Source organism: Girardinichthys multiradiatus, chromosome 19, assembly GCF_021462225.1.
Source record: "Girardinichthys multiradiatus isolate DD_20200921_A chromosome 19, DD_fGirMul_XY1, whole genome shotgun sequence".
NCBI classification, from domain to species: domain Eukaryota; kingdom Metazoa; phylum Chordata; class Actinopteri; order Cyprinodontiformes; family Goodeidae; genus Girardinichthys; species Girardinichthys multiradiatus.
Genome location: NC_061811.1, coordinates 12,933,291 through 12,951,444, shown reverse-complemented (window position 1 = coordinate 12,951,444; position 18,154 = coordinate 12,933,291). Strand labels below are relative to the sequence as shown.

The 18,154-nt window shown below is 39.3% G+C and overlaps 1 protein-coding gene across 2 annotated transcripts; it reads right to left on the bottom strand.

Moving 5' to 3' along the window:
* Positions 1 to 400: 400 nt before the first annotated feature.
* LOC124885038 (jun dimerization protein 2-like) lies at positions 401 to 14,028 on the bottom strand. Of its 2 annotated transcripts, none has more exons than XM_047393220.1 (4): positions 13,409 to 13,745; positions 5,761 to 5,978; positions 1,457 to 1,561; positions 401 to 1,367 (listed from the first exon to the last, which is right to left on the bottom strand). In XM_047393220.1, exons 2-4 carry the CDS (start codon positions 5,950 to 5,952, stop codon positions 1,182 to 1,184), a joined length of 483 nt encoding a protein of 160 aa, XP_047249176.1. In that variant the 5' UTR covers positions 5,953 to 5,978; positions 13,409 to 13,745; the 3' UTR covers positions 401 to 1,181. The 2 variants fall into 2 exon arrangements, with proteins under 2 accessions (XP_047249176.1, XP_047249175.1); XM_047393219.1 differs by lacking the exon at positions 13,409 to 13,745 and adding an exon at positions 13,752 to 14,028 and having other exon boundaries at positions 403 to 1,367.
* Positions 14,029 to 18,154: the final 4,126 nt, after the last annotated feature.

Here is an 18,154-nt window from a genome sequence, read left to right as displayed (position 1 = left end):
CTTGAAGCTCATCAACAGAATGCCAAGAGTGTGTGGAGCAGTAATCAAAGCAAAAGGTGGCTACTTTGAAGAACCTAGAATATCAGATATATTTTCAGTTGTTTCACACTTTTTTGTTCAGTATATAATTCCACATGTGTTAATTCATAGTTTTGATGCCTTCAGTGTGAAGCTATAATATTCATAGTCATGAAAATAAAGACAACTCTTTGAATGAGAAGGTGTGTCCAAACTTTTGGTCTGTACTGTATATATATATATATATATATATATATATATATATATATATATATACAAATAACTGGTTGTAATAACATAAAAACAGTAAATAAAGTACAATGTAAACACTGTTTGTGTATGTGTGTGTATGTGTGTGTGTGTGTGTGTATATATATATATATATATACACACACACACACACAAATATATATATATATATATATATATATATATATATATATATTTGCACACATGACGCCTGCGCCAAAAGAAGTTTGGTCTTTCTGCAAAGGTACAGAAAAAAAGTTTGCTAATTTATGATTTATAAAAAGTAAATAATGTTTTTTCTTTCTCATATATTTCTAATTACATCATAATGTTAAGGTTAATGCATTCCAGTAGTTATTTTATATCTATATCTATTAAACGTCTCTAAATTGTGTAGGTTTTCCTCAGTCCAGAGATCCAAGATAAAAAAGGCAATGCTGCTCACGTAAATATCAACACAGCTGATTTAGGTTGTTCAGCATTAAAATTGTGTTGAAAAAAACCTTTGTACAGACCCTTGCCACATATAAGGTTAGACATCACGCAAATTATTAAAATACTCAGTTGAAATGAAGCAATGTTTTGCATAATGGACATTTTTCTTTTTCTACATTTTAAATATTAGAAAAAGTAAAACTATTTTAAAACAACCAATTAATTGCATAAAAGATATTTTGGAGCTGCGTTGTGCTTTTTTGTTTTATGTCATAAAGACATAGCTGATGCTGAAATGATGAGAAGACAAATTAAAAGAGAAATGAGTAGACACAAGTTTGACTGATCTGCTGAAACTGTCCCAGTGGATCTGCTCTTTGTGGTGCATCGCTGTATGTTTCAAAGCAGGAGCCCAAGTTGAAGTGCTGTTAGTTGGTTGCTTCTCCTCAAATGTAAACTAAAGGAAAGTCCCTTTTTGTTCACTTGGCCTCGAGCTGCTGCAGCAGGGGGTTAGCCTCGCTCTCTGGGGTTTTCACACTGTCTGTCCTGACGATGCACGTGGGGCGGTGTCGGTTAAGCATGAGGATGAGCTGCTGACGCTCCAGCTTCAGCTCCTCAATCTGGGCTTTAAGGTCAGAGTTTAGCATCTCTAATCTTTCTGACTCCTGGGAGATAAAAGAAAAGAATGTTTTTTTTAAATATTAACAACAACAAAAAGGTCAAACTGTGGAATAAAGCTGTGAACATGTCATGCCTTTTGTAAATAGTCTGTCCTTTCTTTCTTTTTGTTTCGACATCGAGCTGCAGCCACTTTGTTTTTCTCTCGCCTTCGTTTCCTCCTCTCTTCTTCTTCATCTCTCTACAGAACAGCATGGGGGAAAGAATACATGACTGTAATTTTATTTATTTATCAAACTACCATCATGTTTGGGTCAACATTTTTATAATGAGTATAAATTCACATATTGGCACTTGCACTTATGTACTAACTAATGTATTCACTAAATACTCGTATACTTTGTCAAACTAGTTGGCTCATAAGATTATTAATGAAAAAGTATTTGATTAGTTGAACTCAGTGATGTAAACATAAATTATCTAAAGCCATGACAAAGAAAATCTGTCCATTAAAGCCAAAAATACTTGCAAATTAACATTACAAAATAAACGCACCCTATATTGTAAAGTTGTTGTGCAAAAAGCATTATGGTCTAGTTCAATGCACACTGCATAATTTTGGATTTACAATTTTTATGTTAATCCAATAAAACCTGAAGTTAAAAAAACTCTGAATAACAAAAAAGGGTCGAATAGTCCTATTTACTTTGCTGTATAATTAATACAAAGCATTTTCTATAACCTATTTATGTTATAGCCATGTCCTACTACATCCACTAGATGCCCCTATAGAGCAAGACATGGTGGAAAAAAATAGGTCACATGTACAGTGCCTTGCAAAACGTTTCCCACCCTTTGAACTTCTTTAATTTTGTCACATTACAGCCACAAACGTAATGGTGTTTGACAGTACATTTATGTGACTGAGCAACACAAAGTAATGCAAAATTGTGACATTGATGTAAGAAGGACTTTTTAGATTTCTTACAAATGAAAATATGAAAGGTATGGCAAACATATGTATTAAGCCCCCTTTAACCCGAATACATCAAAAGACAATTCAGCACAACTAAATGTCAGGTTGCTGTCTTAGAAAGAGTTTGTTAGAAAACATTAATGAATGAATAGTATCATTAAGATGGAGCAACACACCTGCAGCTCTGGGATAAAGCTGTGGAGACATTTAAAGCCATCATTGAATGAAAGCCATAATAAGACATCCTTAAACCTTGCTCCAAGCCTTGCAAGGGATACACCAATATGAGGGACCAGGTTCTCTGGTCAGATAAGAACAAGAGTAAACTTTCTGGCCTGCACGCAAAATGCTGTTTGTGGTGGAAAATAACACTAATCACCCTGAATCCATCTTAAATACACAGTGAAACATGGTGGTGGCAGCATCATGCTGTGGGAAGGCTTTTCTTAGCAGGCACACGGAAGCTGAACAGTAGAAGACTTCACCTTGAGGCTTGTGAGGTTCCCCTTCTGATAGGACAACAACCCTAAACATACAGTCAGAGCTACAATGCAATGGGTTAGAGCAAACCAAATTCATGTTTTAGAATGGCCCAGTCAAAGGCCAGACCTGTATATACAATTGAGAAATGTTGGCAAAGATGAAATTGTTATTTACAGACATTTTCAATTCAGTCTGACTGAACTTGAGCTATTTTACAGAGAAAAATTAGGAAAAACCTCAGTCTCTAAATGAAAGTACAAAGTACTGACTCTAAGGCGCCTGCATATATTTGTATTGCACACTTCTCATTTTTTGTTTGCAAAATATTTTGTATATTTTGTAAATATTGAGTATCTGATGTTTGAGTTGGGTTCAGGTTCACGCCCAGCTCTTTGTGCAGTTGTCTACAGACCTCCGAAATACAGCAAGGATTTTATCAGGGATATTTTTTGGATAATGCCAAAGTATGATCAGGTTTTAATCGTTGGTGGCTTTAACATTCATGTGTGTTGTCCCACCAAGCCATTGGTCAAATATTTTCTTAATCTTTTAGACTCGTTTAATCTTGTTTAGTCTGTGTCGGGTCCAAGACACGAATATGGTCTCACCCTGGATCTTGTGTTGTCTTTTGGTTTACCGGTTTTCAACGTTGAAGTATGTGAGGCTGTGTTTTCTGATCACTACCTTGTTGTGTTTTCTTTTCTCCACTATTAGCTCTGTTGTGAATACTCCTCCATCTTCCTGCCTTGAGAACACTTTTTAAATTTGTAAAAAGTTCCACCAGTTTTTCAGCAAAAAACACAAAACCTTAAATCACAAATCCCTCAGACTTTACATGAACCATCCACCTTTATCACAAGTCCTGCTGTCTTTTAATCAGTTGAGATTGTGTCTTTTAATCAGTTGGAAAAAAAATAGTTCACCAAATGAAAACTTCATCCTGTCCAGTAGATGTTATTCACTTTTTAAAGAACATTTTAAAATCTGTTGGGTCTGACATCTTACATATTTTTAACACCAGTCTCAGTTCAGATGTTGTTCCAGTCTGTTATAAGCATGCAGTTGTGCAGCCATTGCTGAAGTAACCTAATCTTGATTAATCTTTTCTGTCAAATTTTAGGCCCATCTCAAAGCTTCCTTTTTTATCAAAGATTTTAGAAAAGATAGTTTTATTCAGCTGCAAACTTTTTTAAACACTCACATCCATGAAAAATTTCAGTCACATTTTAGAACCCTTCACAGCACTGAAACGGCACGTTTAAAGATTTTTGATGATCTTTTATTAGCTACAGATGCAGATCACTCAGCTATTCTTCTCCTTTTAGATCTGACACTTCGATACAGTTAACCATGATATTTTGATCTCCCGGTTGGACCAGTGTGGTATCAAAGGCTCTGCGTTGGACTGGTTCATGTCTTATTTGTCAGATAGGAGTTTCTCTGTAAGCCTCGGAGAATGTACTTCTCCCCCGGCTCCCCTCACTTGTGGAGTTCCCCAAGGATCCATTATTGGACCTATTTTATTTTCCATTTATATGCTTCCCTTAGGCTCCATCTTTAGGAAATTTTACATTTTATTTCACTCATACGCAGAGGATACTCAGTAAATCATCCTTTCTCACTGCAACCACTGTTTGAATATCTCAATGAGGTTAAAGCTTGGATTGCTTCCAAATAAAAACGAATATAAAACTGTAGTTATAATTTTTGGTCCAGTGGAAATCGTTGCGCGCCTCCTTCTGACCTCGGTAGCCTCAAGCAGTTTGTAAAATCTCATGTTAAAAATCTAGGAGTGTTTTTTTTATTCTAGTCTCAATCTTGAGAAACAGATTGGCTCTGTTGTAGAAAGATCCTTTTTAAACTGAGACTTTTATCCATAGTGAAACCATTTTTATCTTTTTATGATTTTGAACGGGTGATTCACGCTTTTATTAGCTCCCAACTTGACTACTGTAATTCTTTGTATGTTGGTGTTAGCTAGGCCAGCTTCTCACAACTGCAGCTGGTTCAGGACACTGCAGTTTGTCTGTTAACACAAACAAAAACATGGAAACATATCTCCCCAGTGCTCGTTTCCCTTCACTGGCTTCCTGTTCGTTTTAGAATTGATTTTTACGTTTTATTGCTGACCTATAAGGCCCTGAATGGCTAGGCTCCTGTATATTTGTGTGATCTCCTGCAGCCTTATGTGCCCTCTAGATCCCTTACATCTAATGTTCATCTGTCCTTAGTTGTCCCGAGGTCCAGGTTGGTTCATAGAGGTGATCGGGCCTTTTCAGTTCTAAATTGTGGAACCGGCTCCCCCTTCATATTACAAAGGCTTCAACTCTTGGTGTTTTTAAGTCACTTCTTAAAACACACTTGTACTCACTGGCTTTTAAGAGGGACTCACTTGTTGGGCTTTTTTTAATGTTTATATTTACCTCTCTTACACTTTGTCTGTTTTTTCTTTAATGTTGGAATTACTGTTACTTGTTGTTTTTGTGTGCAGCACTTTGGCCAGTGGCAGTTGTGCTTAAATGTGCCATATAAACGAATTTGATTTGATTGATTTTGTACTATTTTGTGCTGGGCTATCACAAAAAGTCTCATCAAATTCATTGAGGTCTGCAGTTGTAAATTGACCCAAAAGGGCCAAATGTGAAAAAGTTTAAGCGGTGTGAATTGTACTGCAAATCGCGGCTTAGCTCAATTTTAAGTCAATTTGTACTCTTTTGATTTAGTTTTACAAAATCAAACAGCCATTACCTTTAGCAGGTGAACAACTCAAGTTACACTTTTTGTTGGTCGTTACATAAAATCCTAACAAAACACATCAAGGTTTGTGGTTTTAATTGGAAAAAAGGAAAGAAAAGTACCATATGTATTTTATATTTCTGTTGCATCTCTTTATTTCATGGTACTTTTAATGGTTGAAAATATCACCATCATCAGATGAGTTGAAAAGACACTAGTCACCATTTACTCATATTGACCTGTACCTCAGTTTTGATGACTATAGGCCTCTTTCCCAGAGTGTCCAGGAAAAGCAGGGGTGACAACATTGTTCCGATGTCGTGGAAATCGCCAAACCTCAGCTTGTCTGTCAGCGTGGTGGCGGAGATCCCAGCCAGTGGGCCCAGGCTGGGCAGGGAGCCCGCTGTCACAGAGGGATCTGGGATTTGTCCTGGCATTCCGTCAGGCTCAGCCTTGACCACAACTATGGGAGGCAAAGGAACAAAATGGCACAAATGTTTAGACGCAAGCGAAAACACGTCGATTAGGAACACACAATGCTCTCTTATCTACAGCTGTATGACAGCAAATAACTGTGACTTTTTTACACTCAAAGTGGACACTACAAAGCCAGTCTTTGCATTTAAATTGTACTGTAACCAGCAACACCTTCGGATAATACCTGAATCACGTTTAAAACCCCTTAACACCATTAAACCTTTTGTTGAATTACACTTTTTTTATAAGGTTTTAACCACCCATGAGACATTTATGTTCATTATTGGTAAGTGCAAGATGTTGTAATTTCCATAAGCAGCCACCATGTAGATATTTCTGTCCAGTACATGTGAAGCCACAATTATATAATGACAGGATGAGATCAGACATTATCCTATGAAAATTATTTCAGATCTTAAAATAAATTATGTTGATGTTTTTTATGCCTATCCGAAAGCCCAAAATACACCTCTGTATGGCACACACCTCATAAATATAAAAGTTAGCAACGCCATGGGTACTGACCAATAATTTATACCATGACAGTTGATGGTTTTGCTTTTTCTGCAGCCAAATGCTTAAATGGCCCTTCTTGCCCCTCTCATTATAGAAACTGGCATACATTGTTTTCAGAGGGGAATTAAAATGTGGACTTATGTAGTCAGAAGACACTCGTTGCTGGCATGAATTTCCTGCTCTTTCTTTTGAGCATTAAATGTTCTCATAACAAACAATTTAAATTGTTTAAACAACTGGAAATAAGTTTACTATGGGATTTCTCTTATCCACAGAGGGTCAGAATTATTCATCCATCCATCCATTTTCTATACCCACTTCAAACGTACGGGGTTACAGGGGAGCTGGTGCCTATTTTCAGCAGTCTATAGGTGGGAGGCGGGATACACCCTGGACAGGTAGCCAGCCCATTGGACGGCAGCACAGAGACACACAGTACAAACAACCATGCACACATTTATTCATACCTAAGGGAAACTGAGAGAGACCAATCAACCTAACAGTCATGTTTTGGACTGTGGGAGGAACCCGGAGTACCCAGAGAGAACCCACACATGCACGGGGAGAACATGCAAACTTTATGCAGAAAGACCTCCGACCGGGATTCTAACCCAGGACCTTCTTGCTCAAAGGCAAGAGTGCTACCAACTGCGCCACCGTGCAGCCAGAATTATACATACAACCTCAAGTATATACTAATAATTAGGTAAACGTCACTTAGAGAGATGCAGAGAACACACACTTTTATAATTATAACTTGATCGTTAACTGCTCTTCTCTGCAGAATTGGCAAAGTTCAGTTAAATGGGTTGGTTTCCTGGCACAGACTTGACTTTAAGGCACACTCCACAAATTAATATTTGGCGTCACGGTCATGACCATTGCAAAAGCTTGATATTAGCCTGATTTATCCATTCAAAGAACAGTTTCAGTTTTCAGTTTTATTTATAAACACCAATTCACAACACATATCGTCTAAAGGCACTTCACAAAGGGTTTGGAATGGTGCAGTGTTGTTGGGGAGGTTAGAATAAACTACTGAGTGTTTTAGAATGGGCTATGTGTATGGGTACTAAGTAAAATAATAAAGTGATAAAGTTTGACAATCTAGAGCCCACTGGTGGGCAGTTTTAATGTGTTTTGAATCTATGTCCGTTTGGAACACCAAACTGTGTCCAAGTTGCAACCATCTAACCAAACCCATCCTCCTCGGGTGTAAGGAAACTGGTTATGCTGAAGCCACATTAATATCCCAATGAACTGGGAGAGTTCCTACCAAGAAGGTACTGCCTACTCCAGGATAAACTAAAATTTGCAGCTGCCCTGTGGACAAACATTTGATGATTCTTCATCTTTTTCTCAACTCAGTGTCATATCCATGGTGGTTGAGTGCAGGCTGGGTGCAGTCTGTGTTTTTGTGCTGTGTTTCTCTCCTTCTACTTAGGGTGTGACTGGCAGGTGCTTCTGTGCAGCTGTGCTCATCAGGGAGCAATCAACCTGGGCTTTAAGAGGAGTGGAGAACCAGAGGGAGGCGTTAGCATGTTGTCTCACATAGCGTGGTAAACAGCTAGACCTCTGCTGCTCTGCAGTTATTGCAACTGATCACTAACTTTTTGTGTTTTCTCCTCTGCCTCTTAGGAAGACATTTTTTGCTGGAGATTCTGTGGATCTTTTGTGCCTCCGGTTAATTCTGGCCATGTTCTGAGGACCAAGGTAATTCAAGCGGTGAGCCTCCACTCTGCCTCCTTCCCGGACCCAGGTTTCTAGAGCTTTGATTCACCTGCTTCTGAGAACCTTCCACCTGCCTGTCCACCCTCCCACGGAAATACCCCCTTTTATGGAAAGGATCAAAAACCAAAGAAACGTTGAGTCTGAAGAACCTGGAAACACTTTCCCTTCAGCTGCACCCATCTGCCAACCTCAACCATCGTGGAGCAGAATTATTCCTCCAAGGTTTAGCTCAGACTTCATAAGTCAAAACCAAAGAAACTGTTTAGTATTTTTTGCCATCTTATGCAGGACTTCTCTAAGCCTCTCTTTTCTCCCTCTGTGAGACTCCAATCCTGCCACTGATCCAGTTCTGATTCCAGATCACATTTACTCCTGTAAAACCTAATGAATTGTTTAAACATTGCCTTGGTTCCCTCGTGGTTGGGTTATTCAGAGTCTGGTAAAACCCATTATGATACTCAGCAGCTAGATGGTTGAATCTTGGGCACAGTTGTGAGCTCAAACATACTATGATCCCAAAATTTCATCTTTTAATTAACATAACAGGCTAACAGTAAGCTTCAGAAATTATCCCTGACTTCAACTATATGAAACATGTATGAACTATAATTTAAAAATCCAGTTTGTGCCAGGAAACCAGTTTGAATAATCTCTATCAATTCTGATAAGAGGACTAGTCAAATATGCAAGAAGCTTCTTGATGGCTATAAAAATCATGTGGTTTCTATGCTATGGGACATTTTACCAAATATTGGTGGTTGTGAGAAAATATTTGAGACTCTTTGTATAACTTTAAATAAGAGAAAATCCACTCTAACTTGTGCAAACACGTCCAGTATTAGAAATCCATGGAAGTTGCTTCTTGTGATAGTTAAAAGGCCAGAATTCAGCTCCATGATTAGTGTAAGTCATAGTTCGCACTGTATATTAATCTATGTTATTCCACATGACCATGTGTCAACGCTAAAATGTTTCTGCATTCAGATGGTATTTACGGCGTCCCTTTTTTAAGGTTCTGTTTGTGGATGCAGCTGCAAATTATTGTGGGTTTTTCAAGATGTTTCGCAGCTCATGTGGCTTTGCTGATCACAATGCCATGAAAGCTTCCCACATAGTTTCCTAAGGGCTTTAAATTCACACACACCCAGGGAAGTGCATGGTGTAGAGGCAGAGTGTGAACCTCATATAGTGAGACAATTAGTCCTTGACGCAGCGTCTGCGGTTCGATTCCCCAACCCTGGGACTTTTGCATGTTTCCCCCTTTCTCTCTCTACCCACTTCCTTTCTGCAAATAAAGGGCCCTACTGCCACAAAAACATTGACAAAATTCATATGCACCCAAAAGTGGTTAACAGATACAGCAGTAAGATTTCCCCCAAACTCCCTGAAGGAATCCCTTAGTGTGTCTTAGTGTGTCCCTCTATTTAACTTTTTAATGAGTTGCTGTTGACCAAATTGTTTAAATTATTCCTTTTGTTAATTCATCAAATTTAGAGTTTTTGTTGTCCTCTTGAAACGCCTCTTGAAAATTAAGCTAAAATGCATTTAATTTGATTAATACTATGTTTAATGGCTTTGAGAAGGTTGTCCTCTAGGCAGCCTGACTCACCTCCCAGTGATGAATAACTAGTCTGTTAGAGGAGCAGGATGCCAAGGCTGCTGCTCAGTTATTATTAATGTTATTTTACTAATTTTTAGGGAATCAAAATACAACTGTTCACAAGATCTTGGCAAAGATTTACGTTATTTAATCCCAAGAGATGAAAAGAAGAAAAAACAACGGTGCGAAACCAGACTTGAACAAATTCCTCTTTATTCCAAGGGGAGTGGAAGACAAGCCAAGAAATACCAGTTAACTGTGGTTTCCTCTTTATGAGACTTAATGCAAGCGGGGCGGAATGTGGCTGCCTGAGACATGCATGATGTGGTCAAGATGAACTAAAATGATTTGTTTTGTCAAAAAAAGGTGAAACTCCTATTGGTGTTTGAGTTGTTCCCTCAAAACAGCTTTTCCTGTTAGTGGTGGCAGAAATGTGGCATGTTTAAATGTTCAGGAACATGAAATCAAAGGTGTGTGAGAAAAGGAAATGCATGTCACCATTGAGAAAGATAAGATCTAAAGTCAATTTAAGCCTAGACACAACTGGAAAAACTGGCAACATCTGGCGGCCTGTGACTACCTGATACGTCTGACTGTCTGTGAGGACAGAGATGAACAGGGCCTCTTCTGTCTTAATTGGCTAGTTTAGAAAGAAACATCATCGCTGGGAAACTATGGTGCACCTTAAATTTTTTTACATTTTGTCATGTTTCAACAACAAAGTATATTTTTTGATTTAATTAACTTACTAAAGTGTCTTGCACCATGGTATGGTACATAACAAAACTCCCTGTCTTCACTGCCAAGCAACAAAAGTCTCTTCATTAAATAGCCAACTTTATATATCTGCTTCAGTCAACCTAAAGAAATCTGGATTCTTCTGTTGCATCTTCTTATATTATTTATCAGATCCTAATACAGAAGATAGTTAAATATAAAATGAAATTCATCCTCAATCACATTAAGTTCACACAACACACACAAACGTTGGTCTTAAGGAACCACTTTGAACCAGCCCACTTCAACTGCCAGAGGAAGAGTATCAGTTGTTAATTGAGCACACAGTGACCTTTGTCTTTTCTTTTTTAGCTTTATAAATTATAAATAACTCAGATCGAAACACATCCTTAATTAGAATATAGGTTCTAAGTTTGGGTTTCCTAGAAATTTCCTGGAACCTGTGATCTTTATGCTTATTAAACATCCTTAGTGTAATCACCTTCAATTGACCAATAAATTATTCCCATAGATAATATTTAAATCACAAAAATATTGTTGTGACCTCTTTAGGCCAGGGGTAACTGTGAGCTCGATCCCAATTAAAAATCTTCTTGGTCAGTCTTCCCTCTGACAAGGTAAAAAGGTGATTCCATAAAGTGTCAAGTGGAAAGAAAACGATGCATAGTTTTCAAAAAGTTTTAAAAATAAAAATCTGAAAAATGAGGTGCATTTGTATTCAGCCCCTCTGAGTCAATACTTTGTGGAACTACCTTTTAGTACAATACAGCTGTAGGTGTTTTGGGGTATGTCTCCACCAGCTTTCCACATTTGGAGAATGGGATTTCTGTCCATTCTTCTTCACAAAATAGCTCAAGCTCAGTCAGTTTAGATAGAGAGCATATGTGAATGATTCTCAATAGGATTTATGTCCAGCTTTAACTAGGCCATTTTAACATCTGAATATCCTTTGAACTAAACTATACCACTGCAGCTTTGGCTTTATGTTTAGGGTTGTTGTCCTGCTTGAAGATGAACCTCCACCCAAGTCTAACAGGTTTCTGTCTAAGATTGCACTGTATTTAGCTCCCTCCACCTTTCCATTAACCTACACCACTAGTGTGTTTCACTGTTGGGATGGTTGGGATAGGCAAAACTGTGAATGAACACATATGGAATTATATAGCAAACGAAAGATTGTAAAAGAACTTGAAAGCCATGCTTTGCTGTGATGACTGAAATATTAACCTCTGGCCATCTCTCAGTGAACCTCTGGGAGGTTCTTTCAAGACTCTTTGCAAAACCATTTCAGGTGACCACCTCATGAAGCTCATGCAGGGAATGCCAAGAGAGCAAAGCAGTAATCAAAGCAAATGGTGGCTATTTTGAAAAATCAAAAAAATAAAAATGTTTAAGTTATTTCACACTTTTTGTTTACTACATAATTCCATGTGTGTTCATTCACAGTTTTGATGCCTTTGGTGAGAAATGACAATGTAAATAATCATGAAAATAAAGAAAACCATTAGGTGAGAAAGTGTATCTAAAACTTTTGACCGGTAGTGTAAGCAAAAAAAATCCAATTAATAAATTAACTATATTTGGTCTCATTTCACCAGAGCACCTTCCACGTGATTGGGGAGTATCCTACATTGCTTGTGACAAATAAATCACTTCTTTTGGCTTTCTTCTTGCCACAAATTGACAAATGCTATGTTTTCCACCTGAGCTGTGGACCTCTGCAGCTCATCCAGAGTTACTATGGGCTTCTTGGTTGCTTATCTGATTAAAGCTCTCCTTGCCCACCCTTTAAGTTTAGGCGGACCCCGTGTCTTGGTAGGTTTGCAGATGTGCCATAATCTTAATGAATAGTCACAGTGGTCTGTGAGATGTTCGAAGCTTGGGACACAGTTTATAAACTACATCTGATATTAACTTCTCCACAACTTTCTCCCTGACATGCCTGGTGTCTTCCTTGGCTTTCATGAGACTGTTTGTTCACTAATGTTCTCCAACAAGCATCTGAGGGTTTCACAGAACAGCTGGACTCTATTTACTAATAGTTCGATGCTGCATTGTTTGCAATGGATTTAATCTAGTGTTATCAGATTAACATGGTCTGAATACATACATATGTCACACTTTTCAGAGTTGCAGGCCTAAGTTATGAATTCAGTTTCTTTCTAGGTAACATTTGTATTGATCTGTCACATAAAGTCCCAGTGAAATCCATAAAACTTTGTGGTTGTAATGTGAAAAAGTTGAATGGTATTGTAAAAATACTTCTGTTACATGTGCATTAACTGACTAAGTAAAAGCATCATACTTGGGAATATATAACTATCAGTTCAAAACTTCCCTAAAAATGAGACCAAAACAGAAAATAGAACTGCACAGGACATTTTGTTTAAAACCACACAGCTAAAAAAATTGCAGATCATTTGTAGGCACTTTTTAACAAACGTTACCATTAATTTAGGGTAAAGCCACAAATAACAGCTCTTTTTAAATGTTTTACTGTGTTAGGTGCTAATATATAAATAAAACAACATGGGATTAGCCTCCCCCGTATGATGGCATCCTTTTTTAAGAGTTTTCCTTAAAATTAAAGACAGTTATATTTCAGAGCTGTTAGTTGCTTTAAGCTGTTCTTTTTCTTGAGAAAGCCCCATCTTATTTTATACTATGGCTTAAACATGTGCAGTCATCTCCCGGCAGATCACATTGCATGCATAGCCCGCTGCTGAATTGGTCAACTTGAAAGCGGAAGTCATTTTTTTTTTTTTTTTTTTTTTTTTACTGTGGCATTCATCTTATGTAACTTTGTCTTTCTATCAAACACCTACAGTTACCTGCTGCAGATTTTTTAGTGCAGGGTGGCTCCAGATCAAATGCACTTTAAGCATCAATGCGTGGCATTAGTGGGAACATTCTGTCCTGGATTTCTGCACGCTGTGATTCATGTAAAAAAAAACAAAAAAAACAGCATGCAAAGCAAAAAAAGCGACAAAGATCTGCAAGGAGTCGGGTCTACTCTGGAACGCCGCAATTTAGAGATAGCACAAAAGCCGCTAAATAACCGAGAACATCAGAGCTGCTGGCTGCCGCCGCAACCAATCCGCGGCGGCTCAGCGAGCGGAGGGAAACCTTCAGCTCTCCTCTTTTTTTTTTTTAAGGAAGTTTTCTTATACCTACCTGACTTTGATCCTAGGTGCAACAAATGTCCTCTCTTCTGGTCGGCCGAGGGTCGGGAGTAGATTTTAAAAAGTGGAAATCGTTGCATCAGCCCGACTTTAAACGTGATCCCAATCTGGGAGGATTTGGGAATGCGGAAATTAAGCGATGCCAGGCAAACGTAAGCATGGATGTAAAAAAAAGTAGACATAAGTGGGGAAGTAACAACCGCTCCTCCCATGAAGAAACTGAGGCTGCACTACTGTTTTTACAGCGAAACCATGGCAGCAATAACCCATCGGGTTCTTACGCTACTTGGAAGAAGTATTAACACCCGTTACTCATTTTAAGTGGATTGTATTTTATAGGACTTAAGCGCACATTTTTATTCTTCCCTCAATAAAACCCAGTTCAACCAGTTAGCAAGTTTTAAACACCTTATGGAGCAGCAGTGGATTTTTTTTTTTGTATGGGTAATATGGCTTTCTGCTCAGGGTGGCACACCACAAGAGGGTGCCACAAGGGACAACAACAAAAAGTTATGTTAGCTGCTCATGTAAAAGTGCTGTTAGGAATAACCTTTATTAATATGACTCATAGCAGTTTTTCCCTTTTATACAATAGTGAAGTAAAGTATAAGTTCTAATGTTTCCCTTTTGTTACAATAGGATAAGAATGCTCATAGACATACAGTACAAGGATAAATGGCCCGAGGTTTGTCATAAATGACCTGAAGTTGGGGCACTGGGATTGATAGTGGAGCAGCTGGTATAACTGGTTTGATTAGAAAGCCACAGCACACTTAGATTAAGGATGGATACCCGCTACTACACAATCTAACAGATAGACACTACAATGGTGACAATCTACTGATAATCACTGAGGGAGGGAACATCCATTGCATTGGAGTGCCAGAAATAAACATGTGACCTTCTAACAGGGCTCTTCGTCATCCTCTAACAGACTGCGACGGTTCCAGACGGGAGCCTCAGCACTGATCTCTGTAATTATTCCTCTGCCTTAATTTAGATTAAAGGAGCTAAAAGTTAGAAACTGTTTGAGAGTCGTTCCTTTAAGAGTCAGTGTTAGATAAAGTGTGTGATCGCTTCTGGGGTTCAAGTTCCGGAGGAGCTCCGAGACGTCTGACCGCCAACAGGGTGCGGTAGCGCGGAGAGTGCTCTTAAACCAGAAAGTCTAAATGGAAGCCATTTTGGAAGAAAGTCATCAGAAGTCCACAAACCATGTAGTGGACACGGCAAACGTGTGGGAGAATGTGCTTTTTTCAAATAAGACCAAAATGGAAAATTTTGGTGTACTAACCCTAAACACACAATTCTTCTGGTGGAGTATGGGTTGTCAGCTTCATGTTGTGGTGTTGCTTTTCTTTGGTGGAGGCAAGGATGCTGATCAGAGTTGGTGGATAGATGGATGGAGCTAAATACATGGCATTCCTGAAATGTCTTTGTCCCTTCTGTCAGAAGCTGAATATAGCTCTTAATCCACCATCTCAATGATGAAGCATGGTGGGGGCAACATCAAGCTGTAAGGATGCTTCAGTGGAGACAGGGCAGCTGATTAGAGTTTATAAAAGATGGGGCTAAATACAGCGCTATACTAGATGGAACCCTGTTAGAGGCAGCAGGACAACAACCCTAAACATACAGCCAGAGCTGCAATGGAACGGTTTAGATTAAAATGTATTCAGAGTCGGCTTTACTCGCCATGTTTGTGCACATGAGCAAAGATTTGACTTTGGATCCACTTTGCTCTCAATGAAGACACTTTAAATATAAATGTGGGGAATGAAAAAAGTTTTTGGTTTATTTTTTGTAAATATTCATATATACAGTGTTTTCACAAAAGAGAATGTCATAATGGGTTTTACCAGATTCTGAATAACACAACCACGAGTGAACCAAGGTAACCTTTAATAAATTCATGAGGTTTTACAGGTCCTTCTCAAAATATTAGCATATTGTGATAAAGTTCATTATTTTCCATAATGTAATGATGAAAATTTAACATTCATATATTTTAGATTCATTGCACACTAACTGAAATATTTCAGGTCTTTTATTGTCTTAATACGGATGATTTTGGCATACAGCTCATGAAAACCCAAAATTCCTATCTCACAAAATTAGCATATTTCATCCGACCAATAAAAGAAAAGTGTTTTTAATACAAAAAACGTCAACCTTCAAATAATCATGTACAGTTATGCACTCAATACTTGGTCGGGAATCCTTTTGCAGAAAGGACTGCTTCAATGCGGCGTGGCATGGAGGCAATCAGCCTGTGGCACTGCTGAGGTCTTATGGAGGCCCAGGATGCTTCGATAGCGGCCTTTAGCTCATCCAGAGTGTTGGGTCTTGAGTCTCTCAATGTTCTCTTCACAATATCCCACAGATTCTCTATGGGGTTCAGGTCAGGAGAGTTGGCAGGCCAATTGAGCACAGTGATACCATGGTCAGTAAACCATTTACCAGTGGTTTTGGCACTGTGAGCAGGTGCCAGGTGGTGCTGAAAATTGAAATTTTCATCTCCATAAAGCTTTTCAGCAGATGGAAGCATGAAGTGCTCCAAAATCTCCTGATAGCTAGCTGCATTGACCCTGCCCTTGATAAAACACAGTGGACCAACACCAGCAGCTGACACGGCACCCCAGACCATCACTGACTGTGGGTACTTGACACTGGACTTCTGGCATTTTGGCATTTCCTTCTCCCCAGTCTTCCTCCAGACTTTGGCACCTTGATTTCCGAATGACATGCAGAATTTGCTTTCATCCGAAAAAAGTACTTTGGACCACTGAGCAACAGTCCAGTGCTGCTTCTCTGTAGCCCAGGTCAGGCGCTTCTGCCGCTGTTTCTGGTTCAAAAGTGGCTTGACCTGGGGAATGCAGCACCTGTAGCCCATTTCCTGCACACGCCTGTGCACGGTGGCTCTGGATGTTTCTACTCCAGACTCAGTCCACTGCTTCCGCAGGTCCCCCAAGGTCTGGAATCAGCCCTTCTCCACAATCTTCCTCAGGGTCCGGTCACCTCTTCTCGTTGTGCAGCGTTTTCTGCCACACTTTTTCCTTCCCACAGACTTCCCACTGAGGTGCCTTGATACAGCACTCTGGGAACAGCCTATTCGTTCAGAAATTTCTTTCTGTGTCTTACCCTCTTGCTTGAGGGTGTCAATAGTGGCCTTCTGGACAGCAGTCAGGTCGGCAGTCTTACCCATGATTGGGGTTTTGAGTGATGAACCAGGCTGGGAGTTTTAAAGGCCTCAGGAATCTTTTGCAGGTGTTTAGAGTGAACTCGTTGATTCAGATGATTAGGTTCATAGCTCGTTTAGAGACCCTTTTAATGATATGCTAATTTTGTGAGATAGGAATTTTGGGTTTTCATGAGCTGTATGCCAAAATCATCCGTATTAAGACAATAAAAGACCTGAAATATTTCAGTTAATGTGCAATGAATCTAAAATATATGAATGTTAAATTTTCATCATGACATTATGGAAAATAATTAACTTTATCACAATATGCTAATATTTTGAGAAGGACCTGTACAGGAGTAAATGTGATGTGGAACCAGGACTGGATCAGCAGCAGGATTGGAGTCTCACTGAGAGAGAAAAGAGAGGCTTAGAGAAGTCCTGCATAAGATGGCAAAAAATACTAAAGTTTCTTTGGTTTTGACTTATGAAGGCAGGACTCTGAGCTAAACCTTGGAGGAATAATTCTGTTCCACGATGGCTGAAGTTGGCAGATGGGTGCAGCTGAAGGGAAAGTGTTTCCAGGTTCTTCAGACTCAGCGTTTCTTGATCCTTTCCGTAAAAGGGGGACATCTCCGTGGGAGGGTGGACAGGCAGGTGGAAGGTTCTCAGAAGCAGATGAATCAAAGCTCTAGAAACTTGGGTCCGGGAAACAGAGACAGAGTGGAGGCTCACAGCTGAGACATTGAGGCTTGAATTACCTTGGTCCTCAGAACATGGCCAGAATTAACTGGAGGCACAAAAGATCCACAGAATCTCCAGCAACAAATGTCTTCAGAGGCAGAGGAGAAAACACAAAAAGTCAGTGATCAGTTGCAATAACTGCAGAGCAGCAGAGGTCTAGCTGTTTACCACACTATGTGAGACAACAAGCTAACGCCTCCCTCTGGTTCTCCACTCCTCTTAAAGCCCAGGTTGATTGCTCCCTGATGAGCACAGCTGCGCAGAAGCACCTGCCAGTCACACCCTAAGTAGAAGGAGAGAAACACAGCACAAAAACACAGACTGCACCCAGCCTGCACTCAACCACCATGGATATGACAGAGAAAGACATGGTTGAACTCTGACGGTTAAATGCTCTGCGTCAACCTGAAGGTAAAAGGACGATCTCGGGTCCCGAGAAAGGGTGGTTCCTATTAACCGGAAGTGATCCACAG

Bases quoted from the DNA above. Each gene is read 5' to 3' on its own strand.
- LOC124885038 (XM_047393219.1), bottom strand. From the start codon at position 13,971: ATGGGAGGAGCGGTTGTTACTTCCCCACTTATGTCTACTTTTTTTTAC. The intron at 5,979-13,751 runs GTAGGTATAAGA...TGCCTCCCATAG, and splicing joins GCACCTAGGATCAAAGTCAG to TTGTGGTCAAGGCTGAGCCT. The intron at 1,368-1,456 runs GCATGACATGTT...TTTATCTCCCAG, and splicing joins GGACAGACTATTTACAAAAG to GAGTCAGAAAGATTAGAGAT.